Below are 25,187 nucleotides of genomic sequence, written 5' to 3'. Positions count from 1 at the left end.
TATGAATTGCTTCCCTTTCGGTGATTAAATTAATCAGTTTCAAGTGAAGGAATGGAAATACTAAAAAGACAATAACGAAATTTGATCATATTTGAAAACTAAAATAAAAAAAAATATAAATAAAAATGAAATAAGCTAAGGTATGAAAATGTGCACTTGAGTTAGTTATGAATAAAAGAAAAAACAGATTCTTCCAATGGCTGAATCAATTTTTTAAGACTAAAATGATAAAAAAAATAAAATAAAATTTATATAAATCTTGTCGACCTACAATTTGAGTTAGTAAATGGACAACTAATTAAACACAAAATCAAATCATGCGAGAACCAAAAAAGAGTTAGAACACCAATGTGTTTCTGATGCGGTTATCGAATTCGAAAAGACTAAAGAATGGTCCTACGCATCCAGATTAACTTACAGGAATTTGGGGGTAACTACCCGCAGAAGAGCTGAAAGTGTGTGATCTTGGGGCTAGACCGTAACCTGGCTTGGGCACGTGACGTAGGGCGCTGACAACTGAACAAAAATGTAGCTTTTAGGAGGGATGGTAAGTATGTAAAAAGGCAGCTAACATTAGAACAGGCGCATGGTTTTGTGTGTCTCTCTCGAAGATACGTAGTTTGGGGGAAAATCGGAGAATATGGCAACGTCGCACACAATTTTTCTAATAAAATTCTATATGATGTGATATATTAAATAGGAATTTTTCATCAGTAAAGGCAGTTTTTTCTGTTTGATAGGATCTCTGTTTAATTTTCAATGCAGTATGATGTCAATAAGATGATCTGGTCCGTATGTGCAGTTGCCAAATCTACCGAATTTCCGTAGATTACTGAAAATACTTACGTAACCGTTTCTAAGCGGTAAAGTTGAGGACTTCAGGCCATATCCAGGCTTAGGTATGTGCCTCAAAGCTGACACAACTATTCAACACGCAAAAAAAATAAAATGCACTATTAACAAAAAGTGATAAGAAGCTCATCATGCTTAAACATTATAACCAGCACAGAACACTTATATTCAGGGTGCTGATAGCAAAAAGTACCCGAATTGTTTAAAAATTCACCAAAAACAAGTTATTATTCTCCTCAAAAATTATCCTTTTCCATGCTTATCAATCTGACCCCTATCTTGCGAAAATACTTGAAAATTTTATTTGCCGAAAAAAAAAACAATTTTGATTTCATGCAGTCTCACCTGATACCTCGAAAATTGCCAATTGTACAACTTCAGTTTTTATGTTTTGGAAAGTCTTGGTAATTCATTAAATTTATATCGTAATTAAAGAATTTAGGAGAGCTGAGATATAGAAATATCAACTCGTTTTAGAAGTGGAAGGAAATATAAAAAAAAAAAATTATTGTTGAAGTTACACTTTCATTTGATACATATTTTTAGTAGAATCACTTTGTTTTAAAAATTTTGAACAAATTAACATCTCAGCTCTCAAAAAGACTACGGAGGCTCAAAATCCAACTTACCATTGTAATTGGTTGAAGATCTTCCACCGGTCGATGATCGGCCACTGTAAGATCTGTCGAAGTCATCATCATCGTACATCTTGTGATGATGATCCATATTTCTAGAGGGACTAGCACCAATAGGATTCTCGTATCTTAACCTATAGGTTGGTTCCTTGTTGGCAGATGGCGTTCTACGAGACATTTGAAGGTTAGAAAACGAACGCAGAGCTTCAAAAACGTATCATTTACCTGGAGGCGTTCCTAGGATCTAAATGCGCTGCTTTGTACAACTTAATCTTTTCTCTCTCTTGCACGTCTTTCAAAAATACTTTTCCCATACCGCTAGCTATCTTGCTCAGTTCCTCCTCTTCTTTCTTCAGTTTGGGGTCTACTGCTTCTTTAGTGTTCACCGCATCTACCTCATCCTCATCGGAATCCTGTACACCTTTGTAGGAGCCTAAAAGAACCATACATAATGTTTTCTTACTCAATCAGATGATAAATATACACACTGGCAAAATTAGAGAAAGAGACAAAATTTCAACGAAGTTTATAGTTTCTTGAAACATTTGTTCGATTTTAGCAATTGTTTTGTTTGCATTGATGCTTGATTAAAAAAAAACAAAGTAATTAAGGAAGGCATTTAAACAGTTATATTCCCAAAGAATCAGGCTCCAATTAAAAAAAAATGATGAAATGGGCCAAGGGTTCAAGAGAAAGAGTACTACAAACTTTCTTCTCCTAATTTTGCTAGTGTGTATAGAATGTAACAAGAAATATTAATAATAAAATTAAATGAACTGGTCTCGTAGGGCTAGTTGTTTCAAGTTATATTATTATATTAGGCCAATTGAAAAGTCCCCCATCTGATGCACAGATGATGGTGCTAATATTAAATACATATGATTTTTAATTAGTACCAACATTCAAACGATACGTGTCAAAATTTGACAGCAGTCCGACCATTAGCTTGTGAGATATTGCGTTGTGAGTGTAGCTACTTTTGTTATTTGAAAGAAGATGGAAAGAAAAGAATTTCGTGTGATGATAAAATATTGCTTTTTGAAGGAAAAAAATACAGTTGAAGCAAAATCTTGGCTTGATGAAGAGTTTCCTGGGTTTGCACCAGGAAAATCAACCATCATTGATTGGTATGCTAAGTTTGAACGTGTTGAAATCAGCACCGAAGACGGCGAACGGAGTGGACGCCCAAAAGGGGCTGTCACCGAAGAAAAAATCAAAAAAGTGCACAAAATAATTTTGAATGACCGTAAAGTGAAGTTGATCGAGATAGCAGACATTGTGAAGATATCATCTGGACGTGTACATCATATCATTCACGAATGTTTTTACATGAGAAAGCTTTGTGCAAAATGGATGCCGCGCGAGCTCACGATCGATCAAAAGCAATAACGTGTTAATGATTCTGAGCAGTGTTTGAAGCTGTTCAAGTGCAATAAACTTGAATTTTTGAGTCGGTATGTGACAATGGATGAAACATGGCTCCATCATTTTACTCCGGAGTCCAATCGACAGTCAGATGAGTGGACTGCACACGATGAACTGAATCCAAAGCGAGGAAAAACACAAGTCAGCTGGCAAGGTTATGGCATCTATATTCTGAGATGCGTAAGGTATAATATTCATTGATTACCACCAAAAGGGCCAGACGCGATTATTATATAGCGTTATTGGATCGTTCAGAGGATGAAATCGTTGAAAAACGGCCCCATTTGAAGAAAAAAATAGGTGCTGTTTCATCAAGACATTGCGCCGTGTCACAAATCAATGAAAACAATGGCAAAATTGCATGAATTGTGCTTCCAATTACTTCTGCATCCACCGTATTCGCCAGATCTGGCCCCCAGCGACTTTTTCCTGTTCTCAGACCTCAAAAGAATCCTTGCTGGAAAGAAATTTAGCGCCAATGAAGAAGTAACCACCGAAACTGAGGCTTATTTTGAAGCGAAAGACAAATCGTACTACAAAAATGGTATCGAAAAGTTGGAAGATCGCTGTATCGCCCTCGAAGGCAACTATGTTGAATAATAAAATCGACTTTTGCCAAAAAAAAAAGGGTTTTACTATGGTATACCGGGGACTTTTCAATCGGCCTGTTATAGCTTTAAACAACTAGCTCTACGAGACCTAGACCTATTGGTCTAGGTTTGCCCAACGATTGCATCGTAAAACTGTCTGGTTTTCGAATCGTAAAAACTTCGGCTCACCTGACCATCTTTTCCTTCTCTCAGGATCGGTGTAAGGATAAGGAGGAGCTGGAAAATCGTCCCTTTCTATTTTAGCAGTCTCGCCTGGTTTTGGTGGATGCGCTGCGGGATAGTGGGAGAGCTCTATGGGCTCCTCGTTGTTCATGTGGGGCGATTTAGGTCTAGGAGTCTCCGACCTCATGGAGTCCACCATGGCTTTCATGGCAGAACGGGAACTCGACCTCTTGCCTCCAGCACCGATGCTGCTCCTTAGTGAATTTTGTGCTGAAAATTTGTAGGTGAAATTAATGGATCTATAGGGTGTTTTTTTTCGAGGTATATAACTTCAAGTTGGCATTACTGTTCAAGATGGCGACCGATTCAACAGCTGTCAAGTGATTTATTCTCAGTTTGGTTTGGCAATTCATCATGAATAGACTCACGCCTGAACAACGCTTGCAAATAGTGCAATTTTATTTCGTAAATAATGGTTCTGTGCGGAATACGTATCGCGCACTACGTCCATTTTATTTTGTTTAGCGATGAAGCGCACTTCTGGTTGAATGGCTACGTCAACAAACAAAACTGCCGCATTTGGAGTGAAGCTAATCCTCAAGTGTATGTCGAAACACCTTTACATCCAGAAAAACTGACTGTTTGGTGCGCTTTATGGGCTGGTGGAATCATTGGTCCGTACTTCTTCAAAAACGATGATGGCCAGAACGTTACAGTCAATGGTGATCGGTATAGAGCCATGATTAATAACTTTTTCATTCCTGAATTGAACAACCATGATGTCCAGGAGCTGTGGTTCTAACAAGACGGCGCAACATGTCACACAGCTCGTGCCACAATCGATTTATTGAAAGACACGTTTGGTGACCGCCTGTGAATTGGCCTCCAAGATCTAGTGATTTAACACCGCTAGACTACTTTCTGTGGGGTTATGTAAAGTCATTGGTCTATGCGGATAAGCCACAAACCCTTGACCATTTGGAAGACAACATTCGCCGTGTTATTTCCGATATACGGCCACAAATGTTGGAAAAAGTCATCGAAAATTGGACGTCCAGATTGGACTACATCCGAGCCAGCCGTGGCGGTCATATGCCAGAAATCATATTTAAAATGTAATGCCACAAGATTATCTTGCGGATAAATAAGATTCATGTCAATCGAATAATCCATCGTTGTTTTATTGCAATTTGAAGTTCAATAGCTCTAAAAAAAAACACCCTTTACATTGTTCAATTTTTTCTACGAGGTCCCTCCGGCGTGGGGCCTTTTTTTTAATATCATTTACAGGAAAAACTTACAGCTTGGCCTGTGGAAATGCGGTGAAGTAGGCACTTTATCATAGGGGTCTATGGGTCTCTTCAAGTAGCCCAACGAAGGTTCTTCGGTCAAATAACTGATGGTGTGTATCCTAGAAACGGCATCGTGATAATTCACTGATCTTCTGTCATCCCTAAGGATCAGTCCAGGGGAAGACGTTCTGTAGCTGAAATGCTGCAAATGTCCAGATTTGATAAGAATTCGGAGAGTGGCAAAAAAGGTTAAGCATATATCGGTAATCATTCTTAATGATCAAAACTATCAGCGTGGAGAAATGAAAAATATAAATAAAAACAATAACAAACCTTTCTGGACATGCTAATGGGGCTACAAAGAGAACCAGTCAAGCTAGGTGTTCGAGAATGCATGGAAAACTGGAAAATAATACATGCAAAAATAAAAAAATCACAAAAATAAAAGACGGAATTTTACAACATGTAGCTTACACTCAAACATAAAAAGATAATGATGATCAACTTAAAATCATATGAGCGATAACATTTGGTACATTCTTTCATCCCTTTTTCAATAATCATTATCGAAAACCTTATCACATAAGCTATTCATAACACTTATATAATATAATTCAAGTGCAGAAGGCATTGATATTTTTCCACAAGTAAAATGTTAGAATGAGCCTTCTGTACGAGTATTATACATAATTTTCTGTAATTCACTGGATTTTTATTGAAATTAATGAAATATTTCCATAAATATTGCTTAGTGATTTTTGTATTGAAAAATGTGAGTTGGTAGAACTGTTTCCTGTATCACAAATTTGACAGATAATAGATGATTCCATGGAAGGAGAGTTTCGAGTACCAACATATAATAATGAAATATATCCACGTATGGCACAAAAATGAAGAAAATTTGTCATTTTAGCATATTCTAAACATTTCTAGGTTATGTGAGGTTAGGTTCATTATAACATATTTTAAATAACTGCGATATGGGATAAAAAAGTACCTTTACTTCTTAAATTATTTTAAACGATTGAATCGAAATAAATGTAATTATTACTGTTTACAAGTGATAATTACCTGCATCTCACTGACTGCAGAACTGTCATAATCTCTCACAGATATGTCGGTATCAGTCAAATGTCCATTTTCTTGCCCGCTGCCGTTCAAAACCTGCCCATTTTCAGTAGGTCCAGGACCGCACCTAGGATGCCAGATGGCCCCACCTTGCAGGTACATCTCTTCGCCGTCTCCAAAAGGATCCCCGCATTTTGTACACCGTGCGCAGGTCGGGTGGAAATGGTGGTTGTCTCCCGCCTGTGGAAATCAGCAATTTAATAAGATCAAAATAAAACACAAATTCAATTTTTTGTGTATTGAATATTTACATCTAATCATAGAACTCTATACGCCAATGGAAGTTCTTGATGTGATTGAATTAAGCCGTTACTAAACCGTAACTTTAGGTGTAGATTTTAGACAGACCGCCAACACTCGCATAAATATGAAATAGTTCCAAATTCGTCTTGAGTAGTTCAATATGTCAACGGTAGTTCTCATTCCACACCTAATGTCATTACTTGATTAGTAATAATGAGTAGTTCATTATATCACCGGTAGTTCCCATTTCACACCTAATGTCATTACTTAACGAAATTGGAATAATAATTAGCAGTTCATTATGTCAAAACGGTAGTTCCCATTTCACACCTAATGTCATTACTTAGCGGAATTGCAATAATAATTAGTAGTTCATTATATCAAAACGGTAGTTCTACTTTCACACCTAATGTCATTACTTAACTAAAGGAGAATAACAATGAGTAGTTCATTATATCAATACGGTAGTTCTCATGCCACATCTAATGTTATTACTCAAAGTAATAGAAATAATAACACTAACTTAGTTTACTATCACAACTTGTTGCTGGTGGTATGGTTACGTTAGCTTTGCCACATTTTCAACCTAGAAATATTAAAATTTCAAACAGCAAAAACAGAATTCTAATTTCACTTCAACATTTTTCTACACGATCAAAGTTTTCCCTGGACTAGAAAATCTCGAAATACTACATGTGGAAGGTCGAAAATTATACTTATCGAAATCAATGGAAATTTATAAACGTAGCAATAACCAGACTATAAACTTTCTCAATGAACAAACTATACCGTAAACCATATAATAAATTTGCGATAGTAAATGGAGTTAGTGTTATTATTTCTATTTCGTAATGAACTACCACGTAAAAAGAACTACTCTGTCAAATATTTCATTACTCAACCTAATACGTCAACGTGACCGAATAAAATTCTCACCTGCAAGAGCTTAACGAACTCAAGAATCTTCATTTGGTTAAATGAAGGAAATAATACTTGAAGAAGAAAAATATACCACAAGAATTAATATTTCGGTAGTGGACGAATGCACGAAACAAATGAACTACCAAACAACCTCAAGCGACAGGTCTTACACAGTGACAGGTCTTACACGTGACGCACAGATAGCACGGTCAATACCATATACTTTCATTCTTTTCAGTGTCAAAATTTGGGAATACAGAGTTTTTTTTATTATTATTATTATTTATTAAGTTAGGTCTAGATCGAGATATTGAAATATAAATATTTATTTATATGAAAAAATACTGTGTACAATGGATAACACTACCTCCTCGGTAAGTAATATTTTATATTTTAGTGAGATATGAATAATTATATTTTATGGCCGGAATTGGAAGATATTGATGCGGACGATGTTTATTTTCAAAAGAGGGCGCTACGTGCCTCACAAGCAACGAAACGCAATTTTTAAGAAAAGTTTTCTGATCGTGTTATTTCAAGAAGAGGTGATTACAATTGGTCACCGAGATCTTGTGATTTAACACCTATAGACTTTTTTCTTTGGAGTCACGTGGATAATAAAAAGGAATTCGTGAAGTTATAGATGAAAGCCGCAAATAAGAGAATAAAAAACTTTCATGAAAAGGATATGGCCTGCAAAAGTAGCAGTGGCGGCCATTTGGCTGATATCGTTTCCCATAAAATAAACAACCATTGGTTTCTCTTAAAATAAACTATTTTTCAATATAAAAATGAAACATCTCATGGGAAAACCCTTTATAATACGAAGTCTGACTCGAGTAGATCAATATAACAGCTGTAGTTCCAATGCAACACCTAACGTAAAACGTCAACATGACAGACGTCAACCACTCACCTGCAGGACTTTTCCGCTGATGTATCTGTTGCAGTAGGCGCACTTGACACCATACTGTTTCTGGTAGTCCCGTTCGCAGTAAGGGATACCATCCCTGCCCATGTACTCCCCATGCAACACTGCATCGCAGACGCCACACTTGAAGCACCAGATGTGCCACTGTCTTTCTAGGGCCACCAGAGCTTGCCCCTCTTTGAGCTCCTTCTGGCAGCCGGCACATTCTATAACAGAATTTGTCAAGTTACAGACAGACGGCTCTGAAAAACGAATCTTCCAAGTATTAAATCTGTATTGGGCTAAGCTACAGCGAGAATCTAACTACAAGGAGAAAAAGGGGGTGGGATTCTATGGTTGGGTGATTTTTATAACCTAGTTTCGTTATGTCAAAGTTGTAGGAATCTGTAACCCCTTGACCCCTCAAGATCGATCACAGAAATGAGTCGTATTCCTCGAAACAGATTCCTGTAATCCATCTTGCTCGCCTAATCGAATCTATCAAAATATTACCGATATCAATCAACGCGAAACGTTTGTTTGGGTTTGTTCGGGCAGCGCGTCGAAGTTTGCCCCCTCTAAATTATAAATATACCGATGAGCTAACGGAGGAAAGGTCGACTGCTTTGATCGCGGCACAATTATCATTCAATTTTCGCTAAAAAACCTGAATGATCGAACGGGCAACTATACAAACATAGAAGTGAACGTGTGTGTCGGTGTTGATTACCGTCTATGACTCACGCGAGTCCGAGATTTACATAAGCCATTTAAGAGTCATTTATTCTGATTTGCCGGCGGGCGGCAGGAAAGGTCGAATCTGTTTACGGGACGGTAGCCGTTTTCAGTCAGTTTTATTAATCTCGGCTGATTTGGTTGCTTTTATAACCGAAAATACACAAATTTGACGTTTGAATGTCACCCTGATAATTGGAATGTCAGTACTCTATGGTCCAGCTGATGTGAGGAGATATTCTGTGGTTCAGAAGGTTATCGGAAACTAAATCGATATTTTTCTCGGTGTAGAAGCTGCTGAATTTTTGTATAGCTGACTTCTTCGATGAACTTGAAATTACTGAAAAATCGTTTTAGAATTTTTCGTATATCTCGAACAGCAACCAAGATATAGCGAAATATGTATTTGAAACATCCATTATTTTGAAAAATGAGGTTTGCATATTCTTCTATGATCGCGTAAATCATAGAAACATCATTCATATCCTATTTTCAAATTCACAAAAATTCAATAAGTAAGAAATACAAAGATGCTCACCATTTGGATTATTTGCTGTAGGACTGACGCTAGGGGTGCCATCTCTGACTGGTATGTGAACACATTTTTGGCAAAGCACCTCTTTCCCCGTATAGGTTACCTTGTCACCTGACGGGAAGGGCTGTCGGCATCTATCACATGTGAAACATTTCTGATGGTACGTTTTACCAAGGGCTGTCACTACCTTGAACCAGATAATTGTCCGTTAGATATTGCAAAATTATCGCTTGGTTAAAAAAAACGAGGCCAATACTTTCATCACATGAATATTTCATTCTATGTTCGCTGAGGCGGAACACAAACGAATGTGATGATATAATATTCATGGAATTCGACTACTGTGAAAACAATACGTTTTTGCAGTGTTCTTCTTGACCCACTACTCTATGTTCGAATCTTCTATGTAATTTTCAAGTGTCAGGGATGACCCTAATTTAGTGAATACGTCATACATCAATAGGCTATTTGACAGTATAATAAACAGGGAATAATGAATTAATTGGAAGTACACACGATAGATTCCTCGGATTATATTAAGAAAAAAAGTCCTATAATTAAAGGGCCGCAAACGCTTTGTTCTCGAGATACAGGGTGTTAAAGTTTGATATATTTTTTCTTTAAGCACATTCCCCTCACAAGATATTTAACTTAAATTTGGCATAGATATTCCATTTCGAAGTTTTCATCATGTGATATGCCAATTTTGAATACAAATCTACAGAGAGCAAATAGTTTATATTTCCCCATACAAAGGTCATTTGGAACAACCTTGAATTCTAACCTCGAACGAACCTAACCTAACCTCGAACAGATTACTATAGGAAAAATGTAATGAATCAAATACTATTAGATTTTGGTGGCCTCTTTTAATTTTACTTTTTTAATTGCCATTTTTTAGAGACATATTCACAGGAAATATCTTTTTATGTGCTCAATAAACATCATTCAATAATTTGAGAGGACTTGAAATGACTGTCAAATAGCCTATTCAATCTGTAACAGAAAAAATCTATGGATCGAACTTCGAACCATCCCTATCTATGCCCGCAATCACAGATAAACCTAACGAAACGTCAAAGGTACGTTCCGTAGTCGATTTTACCGTTCGTTATCCATTTCCTGAATTTCGCCGGCAGATAAATCGGCGAAATCATGCGGAAATCCATCGCCGAGACTTTCGTCGAGAGAGAGAAAGAGAGATAAGTTCGAACATTGACTTCCTGAAGCCCCAATATGGGCCTGCGATCGAAAAAACACGCGGTGCAAGAGCCTATAGCGTTTCTACAGCCCGGTCGCGTACGTTTCGAATAAATAACGACAACAAACCTGAATCGTTAATTCAGCAGGACCGAGTGACAGTCCGATTCTTTGCCGCTTTCACGAATTTCAGCGTTGACAGGTAACGGTTATTCGTCACGGTTGCGTCATATAATCGACCGATTAGATAACAGTAGCAACTTAAAAATCACGGAAAATTCTAATAATTACACTACGCCTTTTTCGTGTCTATTTCTGAGCTTGAAGTGCGCAAGCCTTAGGCCTATTTTTGACGTTTGAGGCAGGCACGAATTGCAACCGAACTTGTCCCCTTGAAATGTCAGACAAACTCCATTTTTCATCTCTTTGACATGGCATATTTCAAATTAGGAAGGACACTGTTTATAATAGCTTTTTATAATGTTTCTTCATGTTTTGTTGCTCGTTTAATTTTATTAAAACATAATATGTGATATTAATAACTCAAAAAAGTATGAATCAAACAAAAACCTCAAAACAACTTAAAAGTGTATCGCTCTACAATTAGACCTGAAACAAGTGTCAAAAAAGCACAGTGTCATACTTTCAGACATCTATCAGAAATGAGCACAGAAATACACATCAAAATAGGTGTTATAGAAACTCTGAAAAAATTCTATGGTTGAAAACTAACCTCTCCTTCGACGTAGTCCTGGCAAGAAGCGCATTTCGTGCCGAAATGCCTTTGGTAATCCGCGGTGCAATAATAGGAACCGTCCTTGGAAAAGAACCCTCCCTGGGCCAAAGAATTGCCGCAGACCTTGCACTTGAAGCACTGCGTGTGAAAGTATTTGTCCTGCACCCTGAGCACCTCTCCTGAACATTTCTTCTTGCAGGCCTGGCATAACGTCTTGCCTGAAACGAAGAAAATTATAAATCTGACATTCCATCAGTAAGTGTTCTATGGATCGCATCGACCATAGAAAAACACCTAGTGTTGCCAACTATGTGAAAAAAACCGATAATCGTAACGAATTCAATGAAATTTAACGACCTTGTACAGTTATAGCCTATTCGATGCGGGGAATGCAGAATGTGAGCCTTTATTAAGCTATTGTGGCGCAGGAAGCCCTAGAAAACGATTTTATTACTCATAAGCAATATACTCCGCGATCGTTTAGAAGTTTCGAACTGGATTTGCATAATTCAATCGAGTTCTCCATGAAATTGATGTTAATTAGTCATTAATGAACAGCAACAACCGATATTTACTCTGAACTTCGCCATCAACATTGCGAAACGTACGTGAATGATTACAATAATTCAGGATATTATCCGAGACGCCTGTAGAGTAATTTCTCAATCACGCCCAATTTGAATCCTAAAATAACCATCCCGATCCCGAACAACACCAAAACAATGAAAAATAGCAGATCAACAACGAGAAATCACCGTACGAACGCATCAAAAAAACTCTATGATCCCTATCGAATCTGATTAGGGATGGCCAAAGTTTTCGAGGTGATATTGATCGATTGAATGACCCATGAAATGCAACGAGGTTAACTATCTTCCATAAGAGTACGTGTAATGCAATAATTGACGATGCCCGTATATAAATGACTGACCAACCGTAATTGGCATTATGCAATCCAGCGCTGATGGGACGAAATAGGTTGGCGAGTGGACATCATAATAAGATATGATCGCATGGCCTAGAAACCGAAAATTGTACGTACATTTCGTGAATCATAGGAAAACACATCAAGGTTCAATCAATTCGGAGGTGGATGATTAATATTCAACAAGATTTATCCGGATTACTATTCTTTATTCTCCTCATAGAAGAAACGTCAAAGTCGGGCTGCGGGTGGAGTCATAGAATATTATGCGGGTCAGTTACCCACAGAGAAATTCGAATGGGAATACATAGAAGTATCGGATGTTCTTCTACCAGTTCAATAACTCTTCGTTGTTATTATTATCTGAGTTATTCGATACCCGTGGAGAGGTCTAGATCCTTAACAATCTACAAAGGATTGTTACTGTATCTTAATTACAAAGTTATACCCGTGGAGTGGCTCTAATGGATATTATTTGCCTCCACTCTCTGCGTCTGTGCACTTGCTCCGATTCTCCTTTTAGGTATCGGCCTCAACGGGAATAAATTAACCAGTCACGAGTGAAAAAACTATCGGAATGAGATTGAGCGAATTCTTTCGGAAGAATGGAATATTCATTCGAACTGTATTTGCAATTGTGGGCATTATTAGCATAATGAGTTGCGTTAGCGACAGAAATAGGCTGAAAATTATACGATGGCGTTCATTTTCACATTATTCATGCTTTTCGCGGCGACAGGATGCTATAATTTCAACTGAATATCTGTCATTCGCTAATTTTGAGACGAAACGACGACAAACGGTTAGGTTATCTTCGATTTATGGTCTTTCCTGAAGACCTTGAGTGAATTTTATGTCTAAGATGCATAGAAAAACTGGTATGTCTACTTATACCTGTAAAACTTTCAGACAAAACGGGAGATTTTTCAGATTTATACCTACTTGATTTCGAGGGATCGCGTCTGTTTCAGATGGCGCATACATCGTTTATATTTGACATTTCTCTCGATTTGCGGCTCTCGTGACCTTTGAGTACAGAACAATAATATTTTATATTCTATGCTCGTAACAATCTTCTAAATTCTGTCATTATATTCCATTAATTTCATTTAATGACTCGATAGGAACTGAATTGTAATTTATTGTGAAAGTTTGTAAAGTCTAAAATCAGTACAAAACTCTTGTAAGCAGAACACCAAAGCAACAGGTGGATATCTCAAAAAGTCTGAAACAAAATCGAATCAGTACACATACCAGGGATTCTATGCATCTCACTTTTAAGTATTCAAGTAATTGTTACTTTTACTGTTACTTTTTGGCAAAGAGTATCTAGACTCAAAGTAACTTCAAATACTCCTTCAGAAAATAGCTTATATTGTATTATTTCTAAAAATTATCTTTGACAGCACCGATCATAGACGAAACATTCTGTGCAAGTTCTTTCTTCACAGCGAGCATACCACCGAATTTAGTTCATATTTATTTTAGGCACTGACACCAGTAAATAGGTTATCGCAATTGTGGAATTCGTGAATTACAAATTCGAAAAACAACTCGCGATAAATGTGAAATAACCGGAACACATCCATCATAACTGCGTCTTCGTATTCATATTCCTAAGCTCACCCCTCGTGAGCACAGAGTTGGCAGAGTCCGTTCGAGCGGAGTATTTTTACCTTTAATGTAGGACGCGTAGGCGCCTTCTCGCGATCTAAACACGCGATACCACTCTATCCGGCTTATTTACAAGGCACGATTAGGATCGTCGTGTCCGATGCAAATTCTCTATGATCGGACGTGTCAAAAGAACCGTTCGTGATCAGGTCATAGATGCGGAATTGCTCTGTCAGCTGGTGCAAGTTCGAACTGTTCTGTGATTATCCACAGATTTACATGGATAATTCATAGATCGTCACGGATGACTGAACGTGGGATTATTAAGTTTCCGTGTTGAACATAGAAAAGGAACGACAGATCGCGGTTGATGGTCTTAGCAGACGAAATGAACATCCGTTTTCGATTCTGAACGCCTAAATCGACGAATAATGCCGAACGACCTTGGAAAAACCGACGAGCGGTGAGAAAACGAACCTATAATTGAAACAACAATGGCTCCTAGCTTGGCACCCGCTTTTTTTCCTACAGAAACTTAATCGAACCGTGAAATCGATTCAATTCTCGTCATTATAATTGGCGAAAATGCAAAGCTAGTCGGACGAAATTACACAACAAACCACATGAGACTGGTAAATGACGATTTTTATGGCCCGCTCGACCTTGGACGATGATGTAGTCATTTCAGAGGCGCGATCAAATGAGGATGTGCTCGTTTCGAAGTGTATATATGGTAATTCGCATCCTTTTCAGTAAATACTGGAACGATCTGACAGACGACCGCACGCCTCGGATTTATACGAGAATCTTTGAAAATATCAAGTCTCAGAGACGTCCATATAGAGCGATCGCCTATCCAGATGCTGAACCTTTCCAACGCTGCTTTTGTTCCAGGTCATGTAAACTTTGTTTTTTTCGCGCATATAATGCGAATAATCAATTTTATCGATGCCCTTGAGGTGCTTGCTAAATTTAAACCCAATCGAGCGAATATTTTCTGGGTTATTGAACTTTATTCCTAGTGATACTCAATTTTGTATGAATCAAAAATGAAATACTGATTTTAGACTTTACAAACTCTCACAATAAATTACAATTCTGTTCCTATCGCATTTTTAATGGAATGAATGGAATATAATGACAGATTATAGAAGATTGTTACGAGCATAGAATATAAAATATTATTGTTCTATACTCAAAGGTCACGAGAGCCGCAAATCGAGAGAAATATCAAATATAAACGATGTATGCGCCATCTGAAACAGACACGATCCCTCGAAATCAAGTAGGTATAAATCTGAAAAATCTCCCGTTTTGTCTGAAAGTTTTACAGGTATAAGTAGACACACCAGGTTTTCTATGCATCTTACTTAAAAGTGACCAACATATTTCTGACAGCTTTATCTATGATTAAAATATAAATCGATTGAAATATTGTTATTGAGATTGCTTCTCCACCTTTGAAACTGGGATAACAATTTCATCGACACAGAGTAGAAAGAGACAGGTTAGAACAATAAACATAAAAAGCTTACTAAATGATTAGATTGACCTTGAAATAATTCTCCATAATTGAATTCATTTTCATCTCAATGGTCACGTATTCACCGGGGAATATCTTATTTATATCTTTTTTCCGAGAACGATAAATGATAATATTTTTTTCATGTTCCATGAAACATCAACAATAGCTAGTTTTACACAAAGCGTTACATATATCGACATATTCTATGAATGTCACGTTTCTGTGAACAGCTTCACAGAACGTTCCCAATACTGTCAAGTAGTTTAACCTCAATTACTCGTCGAATCGTTAATCTATGACTACCAACGTTCATTCGGAAACTGTCACAGAATATCCCACGCCTACTAAGAAAGGAAAGCACCGCCATCTTATCAGATAGAGTTAATGCCTAATTGCTTTTCAAACTGCATGATACGCCTGTTGATAAATGATATCTGCGGCCGAGAGATACTTGGAAACATTCAATACACAATTTGCTCATTGTGCAGATTGTCATGACGAGTAGGAAGCTCCTCGTTATATCAAATTACTATTTGTCCATGCCATACGATAACTGCAATGTACACATGACAAGGGGGACCTCTGTATCTGTATTGTGATGAATACATCTTTGCGTATCCATCTTCTGATAAGGCACGCAGTTATGTTCTGGCAACAATGCAGATCTGCCATTTCTAAACTAACAAATCAAGTTTCATAATTTAGGGGTTTTCAAGATGGTTATAATGGCAACGGTGTCAATTATTTTTTGACATTTCTTTTGTCATTTGTGTGAAGTAGGTTATGTCATTTAATCACGGAAAGATACAGGCTTTAACTCGTCGTATTATAGACAAATTACACATGACTAGGGATTCATCAGACATTTTAACCAACTACTTGACTTGAAAATTAAGCTCGTGAAAAATTACGTACTTGAGTTTGACTTGACTTGATTTTAGATATTTATTGCTTGACTTGATATCAAGCTACTTGATATTACTTGAGCTTGATTTGCACGCGTCGAACGGCATATTTTTCTGCAATTTCGTTCGCACTTAGACTAAATAAGGAGATTCCTCGAGAGCCGAGAGACTGAAGCATTCGCCATTGTGATTTTATTAGTACTTTCCTCACATTTCTATGAAATCTATTGATAGATTTTGGTAGTTTCAGAAATATCTTTCCAAACTTGGCCAAGAATTTTTTATCAACGCGTGCATCTTTAGCTCCTGTTGAAAGACAATTTACCAGAGCTGCTCTTTCAGTCATAAAAACACGCAATAGGTTAGGCGACAAATCTATAAGATGCCTCATGTGTCTAAGATCCTGGATGGAAAATTATGAAATCAAACAAAGCCTGGAGGTTTCTCAATATTAATAAACTTTATTTTTTAATTATTTCTTATTTTGTTATGATTTATAGTGATTTAATTTATGTTTCATGAATTCTTCTTAAATTTTTCTTAATATTCACAAATCAGCACCGATTTTGATGAAACAATTTAGCAATTTTCAAAATAATCTTTTCAAATGGCCTAACCTACTGAACACAAACGACATAAGAAATGTCAAAATAATATCCAGTGTTGCCATTATAACCATTTCAAATTGTATCATTTCTATTGGAAATAATTTAGACAATTGTTGACAAGCTTATCTGACAGATCAAATGATACGAAGCGTCTTAATCTTGATATTTCCCATGCTTTTTAGTCCATAGAACAAGTATTATGACGCAGGTAGATATGATAAAAAATGTTATCAGCCATTTATAACAGTCCTATATTAACTTACACAACATTTGAATGCACATCGCTATTTATTTACAGAATTAAGTCCATTTTCAGTTGGTGCATTGAATATTTTTTTATGCTTCGATTAATCTATGCGCGACCCTTTTTTATGTCACTCTTCTTCTTTTATCTGTTTATCTGGCCTCATTTTCGTCGAAACTCACCCTTTTTGAGGTTCTTCTCCGCCTTCTTGCGTTCCTTCTCTTTCTCCTTCTCCAACTTATCCAGTTTCTTCTTATCCAACTGAGCTGGAGGTTTACCAGTCACTCCATTGTTGTTATTTTGTTGTTCCGATATGATCAGCTGCTGAGTTGTTGTCTTCCCGTCATCTATCAACTTGTTTTTCGTCTTCATCGCGTCACAAAATTGAGGTTATATTCGCGATGTATATATAAGAGACCTGATCAAGTTGCACAACCACTTTCTTTCGGACTAACAGTCCTCGATGATGTCACTTTCGTTTTCTATGCTCTACAAGAAACACAGGTTACACGACCCGTTAAAATATGCCGTGGAGCGTGTGTGTGATCGACGTAGATTAGATCGGTGGATTCTTCGGCTGTCTTCCACCCAAAAACGATTGTATTATTACTATTATTTGGCTAATTGAAGAGAGCCCGGTATGATGCACAGATGGCGGTGCTAATATTGAATCCATATGATTTTTAGTTAGTACCAACCTTCAAATGATACGTATCTAAATTTGACAGCAGTCCGACCATTAGTTTGTGAGATATTGCGTTGTGAGTGTAGCTACTTTTGTTATTTGACAAAAGATGAAAAAAAAATTTCGTGTGCTGGTTTGAAGGGAAAAAATACAGTTGAGGCAAAATCTTGGCTTGATGGACAGTTTCCGGGGTCTGCACCAGAAAAATCAACCAACATTGATTCGTAATCTAAGTTTAAACGTGGTGAAATGAGCACCGAAGACGGCGAACGCAGTGGACGCCCAAAAGAGGCTGTCACCGATGAAAAAATCAAAAAAGTTCACAATATAATTTTTAATGACCGTAAAGTGAAGTTGATCGAGAAAGCAGGCATTGTGAACATATCATCCGAACATGTACATCATATGTGCAAAATGGGTGCCGCGCGAGCTCACAATCGATTAAAAGCATCAACGTGTAAATGATTCTGAGCAGTGTTTGAAGCTGCTTAAGTGCAATAAACCTGAATATTTGCTTCGATATGTGACAATGAATGTGAAACATGAAACATGACTCCATCATTTGACTCCGGAGTCCAATCGACAGTCAGCTGAGTGGACTGCACACAATGAACCAAATCCAAAGCGAGGAAAAACACAACAGTCAGCTTGCAAGGTTATGGCATCCGTATTTTGGGATGCGCAAGTTATAATATTCATTAATTACCTCCAAAGGGGCCAGACCATCAAGAGCAATTATTATATAGCATTATTGGATCGTTTAAAGGATGAAATTGGTTAAAAAAACGGCCCCATTTGAAAAAAAAAGATGCTGTTTCATCAAGACAATGCGCGTGTCACAAATCAATGAAAACAATGGCAAAATTGCATGAATTGGGCTTCGAAATGCTTCTGCATCCACTATATTCGCCAGATCTGGCCCCCAGCGACTTCTTCCTGTTCTCAAACCTCATAAGAATGCTCGCTGGAAAGAAATTTAGCGCGAATGAAGAAGTAATCGCCGAAACTGAGGCCTATCATGAAGCGAAAGACAAATCGTACTACAAAAAGGGTATCGAAACGTTGGAAAACGCTATAATCGCTGTATCGCCCTTGAAGGCAACTATGTTGAATAATAAAATCGAATTTTGCCAAAAAAAAATGTGTTTTACTATGGTAGACCGGGGACTTTTCAATTGGCCTGTTAGATCGGAGGATTCTTCGGCTGGCTTTCACCCAAAAACGACTGTATTACTTCTCTACTACTACTAGTCGCTGTTACGTAAATAAAAATGAGAGAATGTTCGCGTAATACCGTGAATCACGTTTCGATTATCTCATAAGCGTACTCCGAGCTAGCGGTTAACGCCGTTAACCTCTTCAATACAAAGTAGCCAGCATGCCTTCTGGCCTTCTACAGAACACCGCCTTGAATGCTTATGAAGTCGAGCTTTAAGCGTCGACAGGCGGCGAAGGAGTTGTCTGTCATTTTTTTCCTCTGTGATCGAGTCATCGACGGAGATGGGTAATTCTATGGTTCGGAATGTGGTTGAAGTTTTTTGCCACAAAATTTTTACATTTCTATGTCTGATAAAGGTATCTACCTCAGAGTAATAAACGTAGATAGAGGGAGCATATGTCATTTTCAGTAAGCAAATTTTGTCCCTAATACGAACTATCGAATTTGATATGAAGCGCGCGGAAATGAAAATATATCAATGATACGATATTTCACTCAATTCGCGAGTTTCTCCACAAAGAACGCACTTCTTATGTCCCATAGTGAATCAACGTTTGATATTAACTCAAAATATATCAAATAAATACCTAAATATATCAGACTTTCAGAAAACAAACTTCAAGCGCGCCAAACGACGTGAAACAACCGATGACACTAGGAGAGCAAAAGTTGCCATACCTTGGATTTCAGCTGGTAGATACAGAAAATAATAAATATTCTACTTATTATAAATTCGACAGTTAGGAGAAAATCGGATTCCAAATATTCAAATTTGCATATTTAATCGGGAATCACTCAAATAAATATATTTCTTTCAATATAATATACATTCATAACGATATAGTAAAATTGTGTATTTGAAAGTATATCACAATCCGACAACGTAATCTAACCAAGTTAGGGACATGTAAAAATTGCGTATACTCCCTATATCTATGTTTATTACTCTATGGTTCTAACTTACGAATCAAATGTGAAAATGTCAAATTCAACAAATAATCGACACAAAATTGACGTATATTCCTCTGGTGGACTTTCGACCATAGAACATCACAAAAAAAGTGAGTTCCGAACTGAATAACTTGCAAGAACTTTCTTTCGTCCTCTCCAACTAACTTTTTACCCGATTATATAAGATATCACACGATACGTCGAAGACAAATCTACCTTAACAAGAAAAGTTTTTAGTTTCATTAGTAAAAAATTCACTTTCGAATAGAATAGACACGAACACATTGAAAGGGAATTCTTATAGTAGAAAGTGTAATTATTTCTACGTTGTAGGTATAATTTGAACGAGGTGTAATCAACTGTCTGAACGTGGAAAAAAATGTAGAAGAATGTTAAACAAGTTTTAATTGAACTAGAATTGTAACCTGCAAATATTCGCCCATTAAAAGTTTTTAATTTCTTCTTGAAAGTTTTCTAAATAATCAATTCCATCGGTAGAAGTCATTTCCTTTTCTCTTGAATTTATTCAACTGTAATTATAATTCTTTTATCTGAAAATATTGACGTCTACGGTTTTCCCGTAAATCTGACAACCTATAATATGAATCAAACCATAGAGTAATAAACATAGATAGAGGGAGTGTACGAAATTTTTACATGTCCCCAACATGGTTAGATAACGTTGTCGGATTGTGATATATTTTCAAATCCACAATTCTACTATATCGTTATGAATGTATATTATATTGAATTAAATATATTTATTTGAGTGATTACCGATTAAATAAGCAAATTTGAATATTTGGAATCCGATATTTTTCCTACTTATCGAATTTATAATAAACAGAATATTTATTATTTTCTGTATCTACCTGCTGAAATCCAAGGTTTGACAACTTTTGCTCTCCTAGTGTCATCTTTTGTTTCACGTCATCTAGCGCGCTTGAAGTTTGTTTTCTGAATTTCTGATATATTGAGGCATTTATTCCAATGAATTTTGAGTTAATATGAAACGTTGATTCATTATGGGACATAAGAAGTGCGTTCTTTGTGGAGAAACTCGCGAATTGAGTGAAATATCGTATCACTGATATGTTTTCATTTCAGCGCGCTTCATGTCAAATTTGATAGTTCATGTTGGGGGTAAAATTTGCTTTCTGAAAATGACATATGCTCCTTAAATATATGTTTATTACTCTGAGAATTAAACCGAAATAAACATTTCTGAACACGCCCCTTCAGTGTCACCTTGGTCGGAGATCACAGAAATCCCTCTTCGAATCATAAAAAACTATCCCTCACAGAGTGCGTTCCGTATTTCAACATACCTCAACTTAATGAGTTGTATATCAAATACAAACGCACTAAGATTCCGACAATTTGAAGCCTAGTGCAAAATTTCATGTTGATCGCTCAACCAGAAGACATAGAACATTCAAGAATAATATTGAAAAAGAAACACCCAATATTTCCGTGACTACGAATCCGCTCGAGTTGAGATTCTATAGATATATAAAGAATAACCATTTCAATCCTCTAGTAAAATAAAACTTCATGTCGAAAGCGTCATCCCAACCATCGAAAATTCAAGCAGAACATCGAAAAAAAAATTCAGTATTTCAGTGACAACAGATCCGATCGAGTTGAACTTTTCGGTGTACATAGAGAAAGTTCCTGACTTCACGTCAGTGCTTTCCTAATTTTTTTATCGCCCTTCCCGAAAGATCGGAAATACAGACGAACCCAATCGGAATTTACGCGAGTCGAATCTATTTCTGGACGCTCCTCAAAGAGCGCCGTCGTTACTGGAACGTACCCTCGCTTCTTCTATCGAAACAACAGTTAACTACACGTGGTTACGAGCGATATCATCAGCGTGTTTACACGTACAAATTGGTATGAGGGGTCTGGAAAAACATAACATCCTCCGGAATCTAATTTGTATCCTGTGCTTGTAGGAGAGAATGGGGGTCGTGTGATGACAGCTTAACATACGTCAACTTGACATATCTAGGGTTGGCAGACGCCACGTTTTTTTTCTATGACACGGGCCACGTCATGTTACCGAATGCCAGGCTTTTAGACGATAAATTATTGTTTTATATACTTTGATATATTAGACTTACGAAGTTGAATACTAAATCTGAATTGAAATAATAAGTTTATTTAATGGATTCTATGGTTTGAAGTTGTTGGAAATGTCTCCGTCTCTAATAGCGGAATAACTATCAAAACATCGAAAACATGATTGAACATCGAAAAATCAATTGAAAATTCGAAATAAGGAAATCATAGAGAGATAGAGGTTTCCGGAAATGCTAACAATTCCAGAAATCATAGAATTTCTTAATGACATGGCCAACCATGAGAGTAATAAACATAGATAGAATGAGCATACGTCATTCTATGGTTTTTATAGTAAGAATTGAATAATCTTCGATTTTTTAATGATTTCAATTTGTTGGAATTGTCTCAGCTTCCAACAGCGAAATAACTATCAAAACATCGAAAAAAAACATGAAGAATGAATTAAAAATTCGAAATAAGGAAATCATAGAGAGATCGATGTTTCCAGAAATGCTGACAATTCCAGAAATCATAGAATTTCTTAATAACTAGGCCAACCCTCAGAGTAATAAACATAGATAGAGGGAGCATATGTCATTTTCAGTTAGCAAATTTTGTCCCTAACATGAACTAACAAATTTGACATGAAGCGCGCGGAAATGAAAACATATCAGCGATACGATATTTCACTCAATTCGCGAGTTTCTCCACAAAGAACGCACTTCTTATGTCCCATAGTGAATCAACGTTTCATATTAAATCAAAATATATTGAAATAAATACCGAAATATATCAGAAATCCAGAAAACAAACTTCAAGCGCGCCAAACGACGTGAAACAACCGATGAGACTAGGAGAGCAAAAGTTGCCAAACCTTGGATTTCAGCAGGTAGATACCAAAAGTAATAAATATTCTGCTTATTATAAATTCGACAATTAGACGAAATATCGGATTCCAAATATTCAAATTTTCATATTTAATCGGGAATCACTCAAATAAATATATTTCATTCAATATAATATACATTCATAATAATATAGTCAAATTGTGGATTTGGAACTATATCACAATCCGAAACCATATTCTAATCATGTTGGGGGCATGTAAAAATTGCGGATATTCCCTTTATCTATGTTTATTACTCTATGAGCCAACCCGAGTCATGTAATATTATCTGACAGTAGACGTCAAAATAGGTTATTTTTGAAAGGTTATGGGATGTCAGTTTGACAAGGATTATATTGGCTGCGGATCATAGAACATGGTCAAATTACAATTATGCATATGCATTATTTGAGGCTATTAAGAAAAGAGCTCCTAGAACCAATCTTTTACAGTCGAAAATAAGTACCAAACAGAGAACAGATGCTTAACAATTCCTCTCAAACCAAAACAAATTAATTTAGCAATTCTTTTCGGGACACATCCGTAACCTAAGCCTAACCAAAGGTCATAGAGTACCGTCGATAACACAGATCCTCACGGTACACAGAATCCCGAACACAGATGCAATCTAACCTAAAAACTAGAATCGTTCACGATTCAGAGAGAAGAGAGGTGAACCGTGCGATATTCTAGATATCGTAACGAATTGAAGTTGAGCAGAAATTACACCCTCGGCGTTATGGGAAACGCAACCTGGATCTGAAGATTAAATTAACCGGTAATTCGATCGACCTCATTCCCCATCTAGTCGGCAGATGGAATTAGATTTTGGCGAACTTTGAACTCACGTGGGACGACAAGGAAGCAGGCAACAGCGTCGGGTCACGTCCTTTTTCTCCGGTAATAGGGGCCATTTATGAGAAGAAGAAGATAACTGTGATCACAAAAAATTATTGAGAAGGACGTTGTCTGAAGTGTTAACAAAAAAATTTAGTCAAGTCAGGCACTTTTCCTGACTTTTCAGCTTGTTTATTCAATTTCGCCCTTGAAGACGCTTTTCTTGTTTATTTTTTCGATATAGTGCTTGAATTTTCGATGGTTCTGATGCCGGTATTAACATGAAATGTTGCACAAAACTTAGAATTTCTATTTCAAATATACATACATGCCGACCTTCAACATTATCGAATCTGATATAACTGAAATATTAGATTTTGTCTTTTGATATTCTTCTCGAATTTTCTATGGTTCTGTCTATGCTATCTACAAAAAAATATGCAACGAAGTATGAAATGGTTCTTTTTATATAGGGTGTTTTTTTTTTCGAGGTATATAACTTTAAGTTGGCATTACTGTTCAAGATGGCGACCGATTTAACAGCCGTCAAGTGATTTATTCTCAGTTTGGTTTGGCAATTCATCATGAATAGACTCACGCCTGAACAACGCTTGCAAATAGTGCAATTTTATTTCGAAAATAATGGTTCTGTGCGGAATACGTATCGCGCACTACGTTCATTTTATTTTGTTTAGCGATGAAGCGCACTTCTGGTTGAATGGCTACGTCAACAAACAAAACTGCCGCATTTGGAGTGAAGTTAATCCTCAAGTGTATGTTGAAACACCGTTACATCCAGAAAAACTGACTGTTTGATGCGCTTTATGGGCTGGTGGAATCATTGGTCCGTACTTCTTCAAAAACGATGATGGCCAGAACGTTACAGTCAATGGTGATCGGTATAGAGCCATGATTACTAACTTTTTCATTCCTGAATTGAACAACCATGATGTCCAGGAGCTGTGGTTCCAACAAGACGGCGCAACATGTCACACAGCTCGTGCCACAATCGATTTATTGAAAGACACGTTTGGTGATCGCCTAATTTCACGTTTTGGACCTGTGAATTGGCCTCCAAGATCTTGTGATTTAACACCGCTAGACTACTTTCTGTGGGGCTATGTAAAGTCATTGGTCTGTGCGGATAAGCCACAAACCCTTGACCATTTGGAAGTCAACATTCGCCGTGTTATTGCCGATATACGGCCACAAATGTTGGAAAAAGTAATCGAAAATTGGACGTCCAGATTGGACTACATCCGAGCCAGCCGTGGCGGTTATATGCCAGAAATCATATTTAAAATGTAATGCCACAAGATTATCTTGCAGATGAATA

General features: G+C 36.9%; 1 protein-coding gene across 16 annotated transcripts in view; it reads right to left on the bottom strand.

Annotated features, from left to right (window-relative positions):
- The window catches only part of LOC123681260 (actin-binding LIM protein 1), a 47,800-nt gene that overhangs the window by 3,841 nt on the left and 18,772 nt on the right, over positions 1-25,187 (bottom strand). For 3 of the 16 annotated variants that reach the window (XM_045619545.1, XM_045619557.1, XM_045619552.1), the window contains exons 2-12: positions 17,389-17,695; positions 11,383-11,603; positions 9,453-9,636; positions 8,186-8,442; positions 6,049-6,285; positions 5,311-5,379; positions 4,987-5,179; positions 3,692-3,955; positions 1,713-1,920; positions 1,482-1,654; positions 419-516 (exon numbers count right to left, since the gene is read on the bottom strand). In XM_045619545.1, coding sequence (XP_045475501.1) covers positions 419-516; positions 1,482-1,654; positions 1,713-1,920; positions 3,692-3,955; positions 4,987-5,179; positions 5,311-5,379; positions 6,049-6,285; positions 8,186-8,442; positions 9,453-9,636; positions 11,383-11,603; positions 17,389-17,578 — 2,094 coding nt within the window. In that variant the 5' untranslated portion in view covers positions 17,579-17,695. Of the gene's footprint in view, positions 1-418; positions 517-846; positions 924-1,481; positions 1,655-1,712; positions 1,921-3,691; positions 3,956-4,986; positions 5,180-5,310; positions 5,380-6,048; positions 6,286-8,185; positions 8,443-9,452; positions 9,637-11,382; positions 11,604-17,388; positions 17,696-25,187 lie in introns of all 16 variants that reach the window. The other 13 variants (XM_045619546.1, XM_045619558.1, XM_045619554.1 and 10 more) reach the window with 10 other exon arrangements.

Source organism: Harmonia axyridis, chromosome 5, assembly GCF_914767665.1.
Source record: "Harmonia axyridis chromosome 5, icHarAxyr1.1, whole genome shotgun sequence".
In the NCBI taxonomy this organism is placed as follows: domain Eukaryota; kingdom Metazoa; phylum Arthropoda; class Insecta; order Coleoptera; family Coccinellidae; genus Harmonia; species Harmonia axyridis.
This window is presented reverse-complemented; position numbering and strand designations above follow the sequence as displayed.